This window comes from Trachurus japonicus, chromosome 13 (genome assembly GCF_045865225.1).
Source record: "Trachurus japonicus isolate A0001 chromosome 13, Traja_1.0".
In the NCBI taxonomy this organism is placed as follows: domain Eukaryota; kingdom Metazoa; phylum Chordata; class Actinopteri; order Carangiformes; family Carangidae; genus Trachurus; species Trachurus japonicus.
Genome location: NC_140919.1, coordinates 39,153,311 through 39,171,951, shown reverse-complemented (window position 1 = coordinate 39,171,951; position 18,641 = coordinate 39,153,311). Strand labels below are relative to the sequence as shown.

The window sequence follows — 18,641 nt, the reverse complement described above, 5'->3', positions numbered from 1 at the left end:
AGCTACACCATAGACATAGACCATACACCATAGACATATATAATATGAGTCACATGTCACACAGGTTAAAATGAGTAAGTCAGGTTTAAGATGAAGTTACAAGTTAATTATGTGGTGTGATCATTTTTTTTTCCTGAACATTAAGTTCCAACAAAGACAATAAGCAATGGCTAAAACACAAACAATGTTAACACAGAGATACACATCTAAGAAGCTTAGAAAAAAAACAAACCAGCAGTAAATATACTCAAGGTCAGTGGGCCAGCCGCTGTAATCATGTAAGCACTGTACATATTATTTTCTTTTCTTGAAAACAAAAATCTGAGAAAAACATCCATCATAACGTTGGAATTGATGCAGAGGCCTTTCGGCAATGTTTGGAGGTCACAGACAAACACAAAATGAACTTCAAATAGGTAAAAATACAATTTCATACTGTGGCTTTTTGATGTATTGCAGCAGTTTGGGTTGGTCTTGCTGCATATTGTTAACTTATCCTGATCCTCCGTAGTCGGTGCTCCGCTCATGTTAATGATCAAGAAAACCTGTGATTTAATGCAGACTCTGTATAATAATATCATACTGTATTCAGGATTATTGGTTGGAAAAGCATGTGTAGGCTAATCAGATTTTGTGTGCATGTTTGGAAGATCGAAAGGCAGTAGACAGGTGGTTCTCTATGAGATATAATACTGCTGGTCAGTAATAAAGGCGAAAAGCTCTGCCTCAGTCCAGCTTAACCCTGCTCGCTCATTGACAGTACTTTGATTCGGCTCAGCTCCCACACCTTCCATCAAAACCGTTCTCTTATGGTTTCAGTCAACAATATTGTAGGTTAATACAGATCCTGAATCTGTACATTTGTTTCCAGTTTAATAAGGTGGCACTTCATGGTAAGTGAGTGTGACCCAAGCTGGGTGGTGCCTCCCTGACTGATGATTAGCGTTACTGTACCTTGCTTTGCTGTAAAACATGCACATGTTTATTGTACAGTAAAGAAAAGTTCAGTAGATGCTGATGATGCAACAACAGTGATGTAGTTGCGCTGTTGTCAGTTTTTTTAAAACATCATGCCTTAATAAAGTTTTGACAGGTTTATTCAAATGAATCGTAACGTGAGTTCTTATTGATACAACAGCAGGTCTTTTATATTTTCATTTCCATTGATGTGTGGCAGCAGTGTTGATGCCATTCACCATGAAAGCACAGGGGAGAATCTGTTTTGTCATTATAGTCTACTTCACCTGATTCTGACCTCATGTGCTGACTCATGCATCCTCTGGGACTTTCCAGACTGCTGGATATTATTTTCAGTATTACCGCCTGATGTGGCATCGGCTGCAGCTTGTATGGTACGTCTATTATAACTTCCGGCAAAGTAATCACTGGCAAAATCAGACAAAGGAGTTCACTTGTAAAAACCAAAATAACAATAGTCAATTCATAGTCAAATTTTAATCATACAATGATTTGACAAAAACCACAGCTAAGGGGTTTTTGCGAAGCAGTGTGGTCCAAAAATTTAAGACCATTTTCCGAGTGCTTTCAGGTTTTTGGAAGGTGGGGAGAGAAAAAGTTTTCTAGACCGATGGAATGGAACAAATAGTCTTTTGTGCGTTTCAATTGTATAGTATACAGAATTATTTCTAAAAAGAAAAAATAAGGTATTAAAAAGTCAAAGTTCAAAATCTTGCCTAAAGCTGCTTAGTAAAAGCCCCACTCAGAAGGAGGATTATATTCCAGCTGTGTCATTGATGTTTTCATTGTGCCATAATCCTTCCATTCAAATTGCTACGGCCGGAGTGACAGTCATGGTTGAGATTCCTTCTCCAGTAGTTGCACTATTTGCCATTTATCACACCTCTGAGCCACATTCAGAGCCGTGGATCCAGAGCAGTCCGACCGTGTCCTGTCTGCTCCATTCAGCAGCAGGGCCTTTACAATCGACACACAGCCGTGGTGGGCGGCCAGGTGTAAAGGCGTCGCCTCCCCTGAGTTAACTGCATTGACATCTGCATGATGGGATATCAGTTGAAGGACACTTGGGAAGCACACGCTGTTGCAGGCCAGATGCAATGGAGTCCACCCTTCGCTGTCCTCTGTCACGTTTGGGTCGGCGTTAGCTGCCAGGAGCTTGGCCACCACCTCGTGCTCGCTCTGCTTGCAGGCCAGGTGGAGCGGGGTCCATCCATTCTCACCCGTAGCATTCACGCTAGCACCCAGACCGTGCAGCTGGACCACCGTAGTTTCGTGACCCCTGAGGGCGGCCAGGTGCATGGGAGTCCAGCCTCGGATGGTCTTGGAGTTTGGGTTGGCCCCTTTCGACAGAAGCTGCCTACATATGCCCGTGTGGCCCTTCAGAGCGGCCAGGTGAAGGGGAGTGTATCCTCTGCTGTCCGCGCCGTCGGTGCTCGCCCCACTCTTCACCAGCTGTCTCACGACTCTGTTGTGGCCTTCCTCGGATGATAAATGAAGAGCGGTGGAGAGAGAGCGGTCTGCAGCGTTGGGATCTGCTCCCTGGGAGAGGAGGAGCTTGATGATGTTCAGATGTCCGTAGGCAGAGGCTAGGTGGAGCGCCGTCCTCCCTTGGGCCTCCTCGCATTCCCCGATTGCTTCCTCTGACAGCCGTGAAAGCAGCAGGCGCACGACCGTTTCGTGGCCGTTCTGGCAGGCCAGATGGAGGGGCATCCAGCCGGCTTTTTCCCGGGCATCCGCCACGGCTCCTTTGTCCAAAAGGAGACGAAGAGTTCTGTCATCTCCGCTCTGAGCGGCAAAATGTAACGCCGTCCACCGGTCCTCGTCCTCCTGGGTGGCAGCTGCACCGTGTTCCAGCAACAGAGAGACGATTTCATGAAACCTGAAGAAAAGATGTTTCATCCTTTATGTACTTTGTTACTTTTAAAGGAATAGTTTGACATCTGGGGATAACATTAGTTAGCGTAGCTCTGCCTTTGCTCAATCTGCCTTTTCTTTTAAATCTGTCAAATCATGGAACAATCTTCCAACTAATCTGAAACTTTGTACAGACTTCAATGTTTTCTCCCGGGAAGTCAAACAATGGATCCTAAGAAATCAGTCATGTCAGCATTAATCATGAGCCTAAATTATTTTTAACCTTGGCAAAGTGTGAAGTATTTTAATAACTGTATGTTTCTTTCTGATATGAAATAGGCCTATGTCCTGAGTGTTTGTGATGTGTGAGAGGGTGTATATGCATATGTGTATGGATGTTTAGAACGCTATGTAAATTGATCATTCTTACCTTTCTATTGTTTTTACTTACCTGCCCAGGGACTACGGATGGAAAGTAGCTAGTAAGCTAAATCCGGTACAAGGCATCTCTTCTCATCTCGAGACTAATGTTATTTTGTACATTGTCCCTGATACAAATAAACTTATTAAACTAAAACTAAACTAGATGATGGGGAAAATAATTAATGATACATAAATATAAAACTTGAGCTAAGTTGTTTTAGCTAGGAGCAGAGATAAACAGTGAATCTGGCTCTGACAAAAGATAATAAAATCTACATTACCACTCCTTCAGAGGTCACTGATTTGTGGCTTTACTGGGCTTTCTATGTGCTCAATATTTTTTTGTAAAAGCAAAGACTCCAGTTTGTATTCAAAGCGAAGCTCACAATGTTCTGGGTTCAGCCTTGCAAACAAACTTGTTATCGTCCTTCTCATCTAACTCACTGCAAGAAGGCAAATAAGTGTTTTCCCAAGTCCCTATTTAATGACCTAAAAGATCTAATAACCTACTTAAACTTTAAAATAACTTCAGAGCTGGAGATGTTATCAGAATAGCCAGACGCTAACACAAATTGCTTTTCCCTGCGTCACTCTTAATACAGTTTAACACAGTTGCCCATACAAACCTGTGCAGAACGGCAATGATAAGAGGCGTGTAACCTCTGGCGGTCACACAGTTGACATCTGCACCCAGGCTCAGAACCTGCTCGACGCTCTCTGCGTCCCCACTGGCCACCGTGTAGTGAAGAAGGCTCTTTTCCCCAGAAAACTGTGTGTACACATGCTCTCTTTTCACAGACCGCTTGAAACTACCAAAGTCCTTTTTGTGCAGCAAAGAGAGAATGTCATTGGAGCCATGGGGGTTATCTGTGAGATCAAAGCAGAGGGGAAAAAAACCCAAGAATGATTATGTTGTGTCCCAGGAACTTTTATGATTTCTTTTGTTAAAGCTGAGTCTCTTTATTGTGCCTGAGCCTTGTGCCTGTGTAGCTACATAATGGTGATTTTCTAGAGCCTCTTGTACTCAGTCAATACCTGCTGTGGCTGTGAAATATTTACCTTGTGCAGTGGAGTTTGAAGTGTACATCTATTCTATTTTCAATGGGGCTTAGATATGAAAGGATCAATAAAATGAGGCATGACTCATCTTTTTAATAATGCAGTCAGCATTTAAGAGGAAAAAAGCATTGGAATGGCTGTATGAATGTTTCTTTTATTCTTTTCTGCAATGGAGCTTGACTGTGCTTTTCAGTACTAAAGGTAATATTGTAAATGTGACGGCACCGTAAATAGCACTTTTTAAATGTCAGCCCTCTAGGCTTCGCATTGAACATGATTTCCCATCCTGGTCTACCCATGTGTTTACCTGAGGGAAGGTCAGGCATCACGGGCAAAGCAATCTAAAATGGAAAAGAAAGACAGAATATAGTTCAACAGTCGTTAGCTTTGCCATCAATCATCACAAGTAGCTAATAAGCACACTTACCAATCAATACTGGGAGCATAGGTTTTCAAGGGTACGAGCAAGTCAACAGTGAAATGCAGAATAATGCTAAGTCATTTATGTACTGTTATTTTATTAAGCCACATTAAGATCTATTAACACCATAGAAAGGGCAACAGACACTGACACTGGTGAACCTCCTGAATTTCTCTAGTTTCACCATTTATAGTGAAATGTTTAAACAATTACTGAATGGATTACCTCTGAGATGTGATATCTCAAAAATATATAGTATATTTGTCAATCTCAATTGTACTTTTACCATTGCCAATGTGGGCATGTTGCTAATGTTAGCACCAGTGTTAACAGATTGGATTGACAAGTAGTAGCCACTAGTGTTGTGGTCAAGACCACCTAATCCAAGACTGAGTCAAGACCAAGACCAGAGCATACCAAGACCAAGACTTTGAGGGGGTCGAGACCGGGTCAAGACCAAAACCAAGAGGGGGGCTAGACAAGGTCCAAGACCAAGACCAAACCAATGCAAGACCATTTTCAAGACCATCCCTGTATTCAGTACCAGTAGCGATAATAATCATGTGGCCTGATATTTACATTATTCCTCAGCTAAAAATAAAAGATAATTTTATATAATCTATACCAAAGGCTATAATTGAAACAAAATTTGGACTGAACCTGCTGAAGTCTCCTCCCACTTTTGACACTGGTGCAACAAAGTTTTTCAGATAGTTACACATATATTTTTGTTGAACAATATTAATTATCTTAAAGTGATTGAATTACATTAGATGAAGTGAGCAGCTGTGAAACTGCAGCTGTGGTCTTGAGAAAATGTCCAGAGTCCAGCTCAACCAAGACCGAGACAAGACTGAGTAAAAATGTAGTTGATTCCGAAACAAGACCTTAAAAATGTGGTCTCAAGACCGGTCTCGAGTGCCACAACACTAGTAACCACATCAGAGAATGAGGTGTCCAAGATTTGCTACTAATGTCAGCTAGTGTTACCACAAGCCTCTGCTGCCCATCATGACAAAGGTGGAAGTACAGATGTTCTGTAGTAGATATTAAGCAGGACTAACTTTATGTAATGGAAGCACCTGAGTAGAATCCTTTGATCCCCCATCGTCGTCTTTGCAAGAGCTGATGGGTCCAGCGACATTCAGCACTTCACTCAGAGTCTCTGTTTTCATCAGGATGTCTGCAAACAGAGCAACAGCAGAGGACTCGTCTCAATTTGCCTAATCAAACAAATCTAGTCTCAGACTTGCGACTCCAAATCCCATTGGAGTCTTTGTATAAAACAGAGAATGTACTGTCATGCATGAGTTACAGGTAACGTCATTTACAGATACAGAAATAATAGCAATGTATGTTTTTTGGAACATATTGAATAGGAAGAGCCAGAGTTTATGAATAAAAATAACACTCATTTATATGCATTAATAATTCTCCAGCAATAGCTGTGAGTCTAAACAAAGGTGGTTTGTATGCTTTACACTCAACTTGATAATGGCATACAAAGCCACAGAGGACAACATGCTTGTTTTGTTGAGGAGAGCTGCTGCTTGCAACACGCCTGCTTCAGAGAGAGAGAAATTGTGACATTCTCACTTAGGGAGTATGAATATACAGCCAAGATATTTTGCATGCAGTGATCCTTTCTCACTTGCACCACTTAGTCATAATGTATTAAAGCTGGTGACTGGTTTTAATGATGTGATTGATCTGTGTATTGTTTTTTTTAATTGAGTCAAGCCATGAAGCAGAGGGATATTGAAATACAAATTAAGTTTTAAAAATCAAATTACAAATAACTTCAAAGTCTATGCACTAATCAGCCACAACAGTGAAGCCATTTGCCAATTTCAGTTCATGGCTGGTTGGTGTATAGTCTGTTATACCCTAACAGTCTAGGATTTAAATTTATATTAAATTATTATGCAAACAGCACCATGCTCATCATGTATAATGGATAATATTGTTGTGTTGTCATCTAAATACATTTGAGCAATTATATTTTTTACTGCCAAAGCAGCAACTCAGCTGCTTTGGGAACTCTTTGGTTTCCCATAAGAGCTTCAAATCTAAATTAGCAGACAAGATGTTTTGCTTTTGCACCTGAGAACCGAGGCCTCTTCCACTGATCCTGGTCCCAGCACTGCTTCATGATTCTGATCATCTGCTCACACTCAGGGGGCCTCCGGTCCGGCAGCATCTCCACACAGGGTCTCTTACCATGTGATACCTCCAAGAGCACTTTGGGCACGCTACACCCTGGATCCACAAAAGCAGATGTCAGACACAAGGTTCAGCTGAGGTCAGCACAAATGGAGAGCAAGCACAGCAAAGCAGGTTTACTTGTTTCAACACAGCAGTGCTGAGAGTTGTGTTAATCTCTCTGCAAGAAAAAAGAATAAACCCTCTCCTAAAATGTTAAACTTAATATATGAAGCCTGAGTTATGCCTTAGGTTTAAATAACTGTTGATTGATGAGGTATTGATGAGTATGAGTATTTATGACAGTGGATACATTTTTGATCATGATTTAAGAGAAAATGAACCAGTATGTTTTCAAAATGTAATTTCCATCAAGTACTGTTTGTATATACTGAATGTAGAGATGTTGTGCTTTTCTACAACAGTTAAGGCTGTTTGTTTAGTCATTACATTCAACTTTGATGTTCAATTTTGGAAACAGATGAAAACTCCCTCACCTTTTATTCTGTTAAAGAGATAATATTGAGTGTTACATGACTCCTCGCTGAAGTTACACCATAAATCTATTTGATGTGGAGATGTGATACATTTCAAATGAATTAAATCCTACCTGCATGCGGTTTCTGCTGTGTCAGAATCTCCCACATCACAATCCCAAAGCTGTAGATCAAAGCAGAAAGAGGCACTTAGGTCCCAATTTTCTCGCTTTTGCAACCTTGAGCTAATCCCTTTTATATATAAGGCACTGAAAAACGAATATGTTGTATTTTTGTTCCAGAGAAGAAATAATGCTTTTTTAAAAAGATTTTAAAAAAGGGGAGGGTAAGACCTGAGGTGAATATAATATGTCCCTCTAAAATATACAGCGAGAAGAGTGGTTACACTGTGTGAACTGTGGGATGTCCACTGAATCAGAAAAAACAGTGACTTTCTGATGGTGCAATTTCAAAAAATGCCCTTGGCAAGTCACCTGTAAACATCAAAGGTAGTTCCTGGAGGATCGGGGCACTGTGTGAAAGTCTCTGGAGGAATATAACTGATGTTCCCTCTTGCTATTAGATGCTCCATGAATGACTTCTTGCTCATGCCCTCTTCCCAGTGAATCAAACCGAAATCTGAAATCTGAGTAAGAGAAAAAAACAGGAGTGGTGCAAAGTTATTGTACGTTGCCCTGCAGAGCTCAGAAACGCTGATAAATCACCATACGTAAGCATTTATGGTACATTTTCCCTGAGCTTCACCGACCTTGACGTGGAGGTGATCGTCCAGCAGGATGTTGGATGTCTTGAGGTTAAGATGGAGTAGTGGAGGTTCCATACTGTGGAGGAAATTCATGCCCATGGAGGCCTCGTGAATCATCTGGAACTTCTTTCGCCACATCAACGTGTGACTGACCAGGAGACTGTTCAGCGATCCATTACCCATGTACTCCATCACCACAGCACTCGCTTCAGCACACAGTCCGTAGATGGACGTGATGTACTTGAATTTCACTTTGGTTATTTTGGACGCCTCATCTGTTATTCTCCTGTGATGGTAAACACAATCGTCAGCAAAACTAAATTCATTTATCCATCAAACATAGTGAAAGGGGCCAAGAGCAGCCTTTCGTTTAAAGGGACAACGAGGAGTTTCTCCATCGGCAGAACAAAAAATTCTGCAACAATAAAAAAGTCTCATATTAATGTGGATGAATCTCCGCTACCCACACTTGTTAATGGGCCCATTTTCGATAAATATATCGTTTTGTCTCTATCGTTATTTTGTTATTATTAGTGGTGGCGGAAATGCTGGGTGAGCCGACCAGCGTTTCCTTACTTTCAGTTTTGTGGCGAGTCATGAGAACAACGCCGCCAAATCGCTGTTTATGGTGGGAACTACGACGGTATGTGATCGTCTTTGAACCTCTGACTTTAATTCTTGATGAATGAAAACATGAGTCTGTTTTGCGCCGGTCAAAGAATTTCACGGTGCGCGCGGAGGCTCATAAATGAAGTGTGAAAACGCTTCGCTTTTCCAAAACTCTTCGTTGTCCCTTTAATTCAAAGTGCACGGCTACACCAAAATGCACAAAAGAAATGTGTGTTGGTGAGCCTTACCTGTAAAAGTTGTCTGCACACAAGCTGTCGTAGCTCTTCAGGGCACATTTTTCCCGCCAGAGTTTGAGTTTGACCTGGTACACTTGTCCAAATCTGCATTCTGCCACCTTAATCCAGTTCGCTTCAAAGTCGTCCTTCCGGAAGTTCCTGATCTGCCCGGGAGATCTGTCCACGGTATCCATGAGTACAGAGGTCCTCTCTGACACCAGCTCCGGCGACACGCTTCTTCTCTAATCCTACACGCCAACAGGGTTTATCCTCCAGATCAACATCGATCAGTGGCACCGCTGGAACTCGCGTGACACGCCGGGAAAAAGAAATTTGTGGAACATGGATGCAGACGGTATTAAAATCAGCGGCAGGCGGCCGTGGGAAAGGCATGTGGAGTCAAATACAGACAAGACTGCACTGTTGATCTGTGGGAGGAGCTGGTGTTTGGAACTTGTTTGCTCTGAAATGTTGCAAAGCCAGTTTTCAGCTGTCAAAGCTGCTGACCTAGCTTTCAGTCATCCAGTCAGTGAGTGTGATTACTAATCTTTTACCTCCAATCCAAAAATTGTGTCACAAGCAATTCCTCATGAAGGGGGTAGGTTCTGCACCAGCACAGTATCTGTATCTGATCGCTGATATGATAGATATGACAGCTGTAATTTGGGGGTGTATATAGGAAATGAACTGCTCAATGAACCATCCACTGCTATCAAATTGCACTTAAACAAGACGCTTAACCCCCAGCTGATCCAGTGCAACGCCTCAGTAGTCGGCTGTTGGAGATCGAGAGAATGCAGTTCTCTGGAGCTACTCCGTGTGTGTGTGTGTGTGTGTGTGTGTGTGTGTGTGCATGCAACCCACATTCCACTGCACAGCCGCTCACGTCTACATAACTTGATCTATGGATAAGGAAACAAAACAACAATAGACAAGTTCCAGAGAAATGCTCGCAACATACTGTATATTTTCATAGTTTTGACTCTCACACACCAAGCGCATACTGTAGTTCAGTGTTTTGACAGATGTTTATTCACTGTCATATACCGAGAGCAACGTTAATGAGCAAATGAGTGAAGCTTATGTTAGATCGATCTCCAGCTCTGCTCACATGTCCTTCAGCAGAATGTTGAACCTGGATGATCAGGCTCAACCACAGTGCAGCATTTTGGCATCTTGGCTTTTGAATTTTTCAGTTAAACAAATAAGATATAACACATTGATAATAGAGCTTCAGACGTGTTGATCAGAATCATTCACAGGCTGTCTGTTGTCTATCTCCCGAAACGTTTGTCCTATACGTAATGGCATTTATTGTGGTTTGTGCTGCATGTGATTTAAATGTCTGCTTCAAGCTTCAGTGCTGCTGAAAATGTTGTGCAAACACAGTAAGGATTACTTTATCACGTAATGTCAGGGACAGCACAATAAGCTATTTCTTTTTGTCTTTAGCAACCCCCACCCCCAAATAAATAAGATAAAATAAAAATAGAAGATAGAAATAAGGCTGCATTAACCTCAAACTAAGCAAAAACAATAATTGAACATTTTGTATTTCCTATATTTAAAAGAAAAAAGAAAAAAAGATTGTTAATTGCCTTAAATTGTCCAGAAAATGTACTTAAATTCTTTGCTGGAACAGCTCAAGCTGTCATTATGTGTATATGAGTGTCGGCTGTGACAGTAGCCACAGCTGAGCCTAATTCCTCCCATTCTAATCACTTACAGTCAGCTTGGCTGGTTTCCACTTCCGTATGTAAGACACAGAGACACAAAGAAAACAAAATGGGATTAAAAGCTTTTGACCATGATTTGTCTGCAGAGGCATATTGTTTCATTACAGACAACAAGAAGGAAATTATTTCATTTGCATTATACTCACTGCCTCTTTGGGAAAAGTGCTTCTCGTTCAAATTACACTGCCTCGTTCTCTACTAGAGTTGCTCATGCAACTCATCCTGCACAGTGTAAACTGATCTGTAATTATTTGCGATGAATTGTATACTTAGTTGCTGCGAGCCGACTCTGACTGTCTCTGAGGGCTAATGTATGATGTGTGCACCCATTTCAGTTCCTTACTGCCTGCCGCCTTTAACTTCTTCTTTTGACCCCATAATTGCGGATTTGATCTTTCTGCGTCATTCAAGTGGGGTGTTCTTGTAGAGATAACATTTAACCTGCCTGTCTTATGTAAAAGGATTAAAGATTATAGGAACTCACTTTGGAAGATGGGGGAAAAAAGATGTCCTCTGCCGCCTTCCTTTTCACCACCCCCCCGCTGTTCTGTTTTATAGGCCGGTCACTTATATTTCACCACCACTCGACCCTCTTTACAGCTGAATTTATCTGGGTAAATGAGGGGTTTTATTATGAAAGAGATGACCTCAGTCATGTACATTTATAGATGCATACATATAAATTGGCCCTGTGGGTCACTAAGAGCTCCCTTTGGCTTCTTTATTCCTTGCACCAAGCACATTTAGAGTCAATCTGGCTCCTGCTGCGAGCGTGACGCAAATCTCAGAACTGTGAGAAACGCCAAGCATGCAGCAGCCGTCCATCTCCCATCGCCCCTCTGTGGCTTTGATGAACTGCCAGTGCAGTTGTGATTCATAAGGGTTTCACTCGTCTCGTCAGAGAGCTTCTGCAGGTCAGGGTTCTGCAGCCATTTCTGCTCTTCTATGCTCTAATGTGGCTCGATGCTCTCTTATTCCCAGGACACAGTTAAGAAATATTTATTAATAATTTGACTTTTGTAGGATTCCTTCCCATGCTAGTTCAGGCTGTGGTGGGAAAAAGGCTATGAACACATTATTGTCAAGCTTCATATGATTACAGATTCATTATTTTGTAACATACTAATACAGTACACATCATTATGATGGGCTGTCAGATCTTTTGGACACGATAACCAACCATACAAACCCAAAAGAGCATCATCATTACAGTAAATGCAGAGTCAGCTTGGATTTGGAGCCATATTCGTCTCCATATGAGCCGTCTTCACAGCTACATTAACACTTATCAGTGTATTCATACAGTGTATTTGCACCATCTATGTTCTTTATTGCAATTTGCAAGTTTTTTTTTTTTTTTACTATTTAGTTGTCAAATACAAAGATCCCCCCACACTTCAGCTCTCTCTCTCTCTCTCTTTATGTATGCGGGGGTGGTAATAGATGAGTTTAGCATTCACTGGCAGCCATAGTTTCATGCCTCACTAACTCGCACTATTATTTCGGACAGACTCATGGATTGATGTTCCAATGAAAACCGGCCCGTCGTGATCAGATTCCCGATGGGCTACCTGGGGGGAGAAGTCTGTCTTCACCGATGTACCCGACATCTCGCAGCTCGGCCAATCACATTAACAGGCTCCCCCACATTTGGCCAGCTGATTGGCTGGAGCCAAAGGTTTTTCTATTGCCCCTCATGTCCTCTAATGACTAACAAAGCTTAACTCCCCATCTCTGATCCATATTTCATGAGCGTAGATGGTGCAAACAAAACTGGGCAAAATGAAACTTGAGGGGCTGCAGTGAACGTGCTATCTAATCAGCTGTGGTAAATGCTGGAGTATGTACGCTGTGTGTTTGAGACTAGAGCATTAATTGGTTCCTGTTTATCTCTCAAGAGCACTGGAAGTTTTTTTAGTCAAAGTCTTATCTTATGCAAATGTATTACCATGTGCATTTCTGCAGAATTATAAACATGCGAGGTACGTGATGGAGAGCAGTAACACAGTGAATCATGAGGGACAGGATGTCGAGGATATATTCATGAGCAGGAAAAAATGCAATATGATAATGTATTCCTCTTTTGTGTGCTGGCTCCATTCTGTGTATATCATTCAATTTAGAGGCTTTTTTATATTTTTAAAACCTAACTTTATTTAACTGTGTCTGTCTTGGTTTGCCTCCATATAATTTCTACTTTGGGTAAACTTTGCCTGCTGTGTGGACTAAGATTATGAATTGTTCTGGCCACGGGGTAAATTCACAACAACATTCGCTTTGAGTAGCAATTTTTACCCTTAAATTGTCAGAGCTGCGACCTGAAATACATACAGAAACACTTTTTTGATTTGCTCCCACACGTAATGATTCTGCTTTGTATCTTTTGGTACTCTCGCTACAGCTGTCTATTGTTAATTCAAGTTTTTCTGTGAATAGTTTACTGCTAACAAAGCTAGCCATTGTTCGAGCTGTGTGTGATACTAGTTGACTGGTTATACATAGCACTTGGTTTTGAGTGGCCTCAAGACAGAGATACCCCTTATGGATGAAGTGAGAAGTGAAGTAGAGTGTGAAGTGTGAAGTAGAGATCCTACTCTATGAAATGGGCCACCACTTAGCATAGCTTAAGTGTTCACCTACGTCACCTGTAGTACTGTAATGACGTAGGAGCCAGAACCTAGTGCAGTGTTTTTCAACCTTGGGGTCTGGAATTCAATTGGGGTCGCCTGAAATGTCTAGTAGGCTAATTGGTTAAAAATAATGACTGATAAAATGTTTTTGTAACATTTTTTTTTTCTAAATTATGATTAAAAACACCACAGACAATCTTAAACAACTGTATTCTATTCCTCCCCTTTTTGCCGAATATAAATCGAGTTCAAATAAAATGCGACATATAAAAATATCTGAGCTGGCGCATCTTGATTGACCGGGGTCGCCAGAAATTTGTGATATCAAAATGGGATCATGAGCAAAGGAAGGTTGGGAACCACTGCTGTAGTGTGTTGTCATTCAGGTTTGAAAATGTCAGCTCCAGCGGTTGTGTGGGCTTTGATGATCTTTCTTCGTTTGATGAACTAACAAAGAAGAAATGCAGAAAACAGAAGACGCCTTCGCCACTTTTCATCTTGCAGTACGTTTGAAGTCTGCACCTGGCCTCTCTCCAATTTAAGGGGTGGTTTCAGGGTTTTAAAGCACTTCCTCTTGCTCTTTAAAGCAATTTTTGAGGATTAGGGCCACCCAGTTTTGTTTCACATTTGACCTTATTCCTCCTCTGTACAAGTCAATGAAGAAATTCAGCCCTCAAGAATTTGGATGGGTATTTTCAGATTGTTTGCCTTGATAGAAAAAAAAAACTGAAAGGCCAGGGCAGAAAAGTCAGTAATATTGTTTCAGATTTATCATGTGTGATATGTAGCATATTATCTATTGTTAATGTGACTATGTATTTTATGCTCCAATTGTTTAGCTCCAGAAGTTGAGAGAGCCTGAAGGTCCCACCACATCTGCTTCCCACGTCTATCTGCAAGAGAGGAGGAAAAGTCTGCAGACCCCCCGCTGAGGAGTCCCACAGGTCATAAATCAACATGCAGCCTGTAAGTTTTGCTTTGGATTATCTCCTTCAGAAGGGATGTGTGTGTGTACTGTATGTGTGTGTTCACTGCGATGATGAAGATCATTTCGGGCCAGGATGTGTGTAAGCAATGAGCTGAATATTAATATATATTTACTTGTCTGAAGGGAATGTAGACTCGAACCCATAACATATTAAACTGTGAATGTAAAGCAGGCCTGTAGATAAGAAAACCAAACAGTAATGACACATGAAAAAAAATATATATAAAAGGTAACAAAACTTCTTTGTTTCTCATTTAGATGCAGCTCTTATCTTACAATTAAAACCTGTTTTGCACCCCTCCCTCTTTATTTACATTTAGGTTTAATTTTCTCATTTGCCAGTTTAGTAGGCAACTATCTGATTTTGGAGCTGTTATTTGAGACTGCATTGATGCTCTTAAACACAAGAGCATGACTGAGGTTACTGATGGCTAAACTGGCCTGGTGCTTTATCTGCAGCTTGTAATTAGCACCAGCTCCTGTGTAATCAGGAATATGAGCCGCCAAACAATGAAGTGTATTCACTAAACACTGTGCCTGTAAGGTCTGCTGTGTGCAGAATGGCTCTGTGGGTCTCTGTGTGTTTTAATGTGATATCGTCATGACAGTATTATTAGAAAAAGACCAATTACTAATCCAAACCACTATATCAGAAATCACTTTTATCTATATATTTTGATGTTTTTGCTCAGTAGGTTTTGTTTTTTACAATTTTCATTTGCCCTTCAGGTCCACATAGTTCACATATTTTGTTCCTTGTAGATGAGCTTAAGTGTTTTTTCAGGCCATTCCACTGAAACAGACTCTTTGCAGGCTGTTATAAGATGTTTTACATCAATTACACCACATTTCAGGCTGTTATATGTTATGTATGAATTTATATTCATACATAATAAGTTGTTTAGGCAGAGAAATTGTACATTTAATAAGTGCTATGTGATAATAAGAAATAATAATGATTTTTATAGTTACCATTTAAGGCAATTAGACGGGAAATAACCCTGCATAAGGGTAATGTAACCAAGCAATGGTGTTAAGTGCACTCTTAAAAATACCTGCTGGACATTCAATAAATTGTTTCACATTAGACAATTGACAATTAAGTAATGTACACTTTACAGTACTTCCTTTGCCATGTATTATGCCATCATAATGCAACATGGTGGGTCATTTTGACTGGATATTTATTAAGGAAACAAACATTGCAGAGGGTTGTAGTATGTTCTATTGCAGTAACAAATGAGCTTGAATTTCCTTAATCCAATGAGACACACTTTCCATAAACACTCAGTCACAGGAATTTAATAAAACTGTCAAGCCACAAATGCATTATTTTAAACCAGTATTAAGGAGGCATCAATCCCAAACTAGGATACAAAGAGTATTGACTTTTTGCCACTGAGGGCAAATAAAGACATGAAACAGCTTTTCTATTTGTGGATGGTGTTTATTTTCTGTGACTAATAGACTGCTCTTGGTTAAGTGTGAAATTTGACTGCAACAGCTGTGTCACCTATGAGGAGAAGAAGTGTGAATTGGATTGCACCTCATCGTCCAGTCTGGCCTATACCGACCGATACGACCGGCCGCCTCTGTTCTACGGCTAATATGATTGACTTGCTCCTCTGTCTGTTGACTAATGTAATTGTCTGCAGCTATTTTGGTGAGGACACAATGAGTATAATTGGCCGTGGTCCCTCCTTGGTCACGGCAGGATCAAGTCACCTCCTTGGCGCAGACAGCCGCAGCAGGGTCGGGGCGGAGCCGCCGAGTGGAGGGGCCAGATTGCCCGGCGACGGTAGGCCAGCCACACCAGCAGCAGGGTCACGGCGACCAGAGAGGGGCCGGCCACGAGGCTGACGATGACCAGAACCAGGTCCAGCTCTGATGGATCTGAAAACCAGACAGAGAGCCAGTTTGACATAAAGCTGCTTTCATTATTAGTCTGTCCAGGAAAGAAAAAAAAAACTCCTCACCCTGCCTTCACTGGATTATAAATATCTTTCTTTGCAAGGGTCTATCTTTCCAAGATAAATGCATGAAAAACTGTATACAGTTCTACACAGAGAGCCACTTTTAACAATATGGCTCTTATCTGCATATGCTATAGATAAAAGGTCATGGTCGTCTCTCATTTCCTGTCCAGCTGTATCTCTCCTTGCATGTTATCTCAGATGGATCGTTTTTGTTTTAAAGCACAGCCAGTAATTACCTATCTCCTCCGGGAAGGTGGAGTTCTTCACTTCTTTCAACATGGGACCAAAGGATATGCGATTCCTGAGATTTGTGACAATAGCCTCCAAGGGAAATGCTCTCCTCTGCTGAAGGCACTGCTATAGAAAGACAAGGAAAATATATCGCTTATCATTATGAAAAATGAAGAGTATCTGACAGGTAATTAGGTTTTTTGAAGAAGTCATCAAAGCTAGTGGGAATAATGGTAATAATACAGGTGCAAGACTGATAGCATATTTTGTATTGTTATTTAAATTTTTAAAAAGAGCAAGCAGAAACATCTATTTAAAAGCTGAAAACAGAATTTCAGCTTCAAAGCAGCATTCTCCTTTTAATCTACACGTCTCACACTGAGTTGGAGCGGTTCAAACGAGGTAGCTGAGATGTAATGTGTACCTCTTATGTTAATGAGATGGTTGATGGAAAGCTATACATTGACAACAAATGCCGAGAAAGAAACAGCACTTCAAGGACAGGAGAGTGGGGAAAAATAGATGAATAGATAGCACAAAGAAAGTTGCAGATTGCATGGAAAACTGAGCGTGTACGCAATGCATTTTAAACATCAACAAACAAGTGCAAACGCCTTGCAATGCATTTAAACCGACCATTACCTGCAGCAGAAGGGGAAGTGCTGACACACAATTTTGCAATGCTAGAAAACAGAGGTTCCACTAGAGAAACAGTCAATGAGAGACATGTGGAGGTGCTTTTTTTTTAAGAGGCAGCCATCCAAATGAATTCCCTGAGCTTATCCTCTGCTTCACCTCTGCCCTGCAATACGCACTTGTCAGATGATTCAGTTTTTCCCATTCAATCAAAGGCCTCATTCCCACAACAGCAGGAGGCGGCACTTGGTACCAGATTACCAGCATCCTTTGTTACTGTGGAAGTGGGTGTCTGACTGTAACTTTGCCAAGACCTTATATCACCCTGAGAGTCCATAATGACATGATAGATGTTTCAGGCTGAACGTCTGGCTGTCAACTTGGCCTTCAGTCACTTAGCATCACTCTTCTCACGTTTAGAGAACGGATTCAATGATTTATCCTTTTCATATTTGGCAATATATTCTTAAACCTCTTCTCCGGTCCTTCACTCATCCAGGTCTCCCCAGCTCCTTTACTGTACATCAGCCCATTTGCGCCTCGTCTCATCTGCCTCCCTTTATTCACACTGTCAAACCCCTTGTCACTCTCCAGTCCTCACGCATTCATTACGCCGTGCACCCGCTGCTGTCTCTCACCCTTTCGCAGTCAGAGCGGTTCCTCAGGCAGACACTGAGATCACAGTGTAGGTACACCACAGAGTAATTAATCATTTGGAAGAGACTGATGGTGAAGCTGGCGCTGGTTGACAGAGCACTGGGCAGCAGCGTGATCCCTGGTGGCTCTGCTGCTAACCTGAGGCACAAACACAAACGCAGTGTGTTGTTAGTGGAGTCATTCCCCCCTGTGAAGTAATAGTGAAAAGTTTAAGGAAAATGGTAAAATGGGGAATATCATGCAGGTGAAGTCTGTGCACAGCTTCCAAAAGCAGTTGAAGCTCTATTGATCGGACAACATGAAAGCATAGTCCAGCTTGCAATCAATATTTTATATTGAATCAACCTGAATTGAACTGGGATAAAATAATATGAGGTAAAGGTCAGCTTTGACTCTATGATGCTGGCACATCAGCATCATTACGCACAGTGTATGGTTAAGGAGCTATGTATTTAAATCCCATATTATCCTCTTGAATGGGGCTATTTAATTAAAATTCAATGAGGTCCAGTTACTAAACTTTCATCCAAGTAAAAGGTCTGAACGTCATAAAGTCGACGGCTTACATTTTCATATTTATTGTCAATTTTCAACGCAGGAAACTTTTACATAGCGTACTTGAATGGCACTCGTATAGTAAACAACTATCTATTTCACCATAAATAAAGGTAGTTGTCGTGTTGTTTCACTGAACACTTAGGAATAAACACTAGAACAGAGGAGTTGTCTCCAGCTTCGTTTACTCAGCACGAACATTATCCTT

General features: G+C 41.3%; 2 protein-coding genes across 2 annotated transcripts; both read right to left on the bottom strand.

The window, feature by feature from the left end:
* Window positions 1–1,443: 1,443 nt before the first annotated feature.
* On the bottom strand, window positions 1,444–9,454 carry ankk1 (ankyrin repeat and kinase domain containing 1). The gene is made up of 9 exons (XM_085796506.1): window positions 9,037–9,454; window positions 8,183–8,465; window positions 7,908–8,059; window positions 7,548–7,597; window positions 6,839–6,994; window positions 5,800–5,918; window positions 4,622–4,655; window positions 3,882–4,122; window positions 1,444–2,857 (listed from the first exon to the last, which is right to left on the bottom strand). The coding sequence occupies exons 1-9, from the start codon at window positions 9,216–9,218 to the stop codon at window positions 1,810–1,812; spliced, it is 2,265 nt and encodes a 754-aa protein (XP_085652632.1). The 5' UTR covers window positions 9,219–9,454; the 3' UTR covers window positions 1,444–1,809.
* A 6,272-nt stretch (window positions 9,455–15,726) lies between these two features.
* LOC146976605 (uncharacterized) lies at window positions 15,727–18,334 on the bottom strand. Its single transcript, XM_085794538.1, has 3 exons — window positions 17,860–18,334; window positions 16,591–16,711; window positions 15,727–16,271 (listed from the first exon to the last, which is right to left on the bottom strand). Exons 1-3 carry the CDS (start codon window positions 17,932–17,934, stop codon window positions 16,084–16,086), a joined length of 384 nt encoding a protein of 127 aa, XP_085650664.1. The 5' UTR covers window positions 17,935–18,334; the 3' UTR covers window positions 15,727–16,083.
* Between the last annotated feature and the right edge of the window lie 307 nt (window positions 18,335–18,641).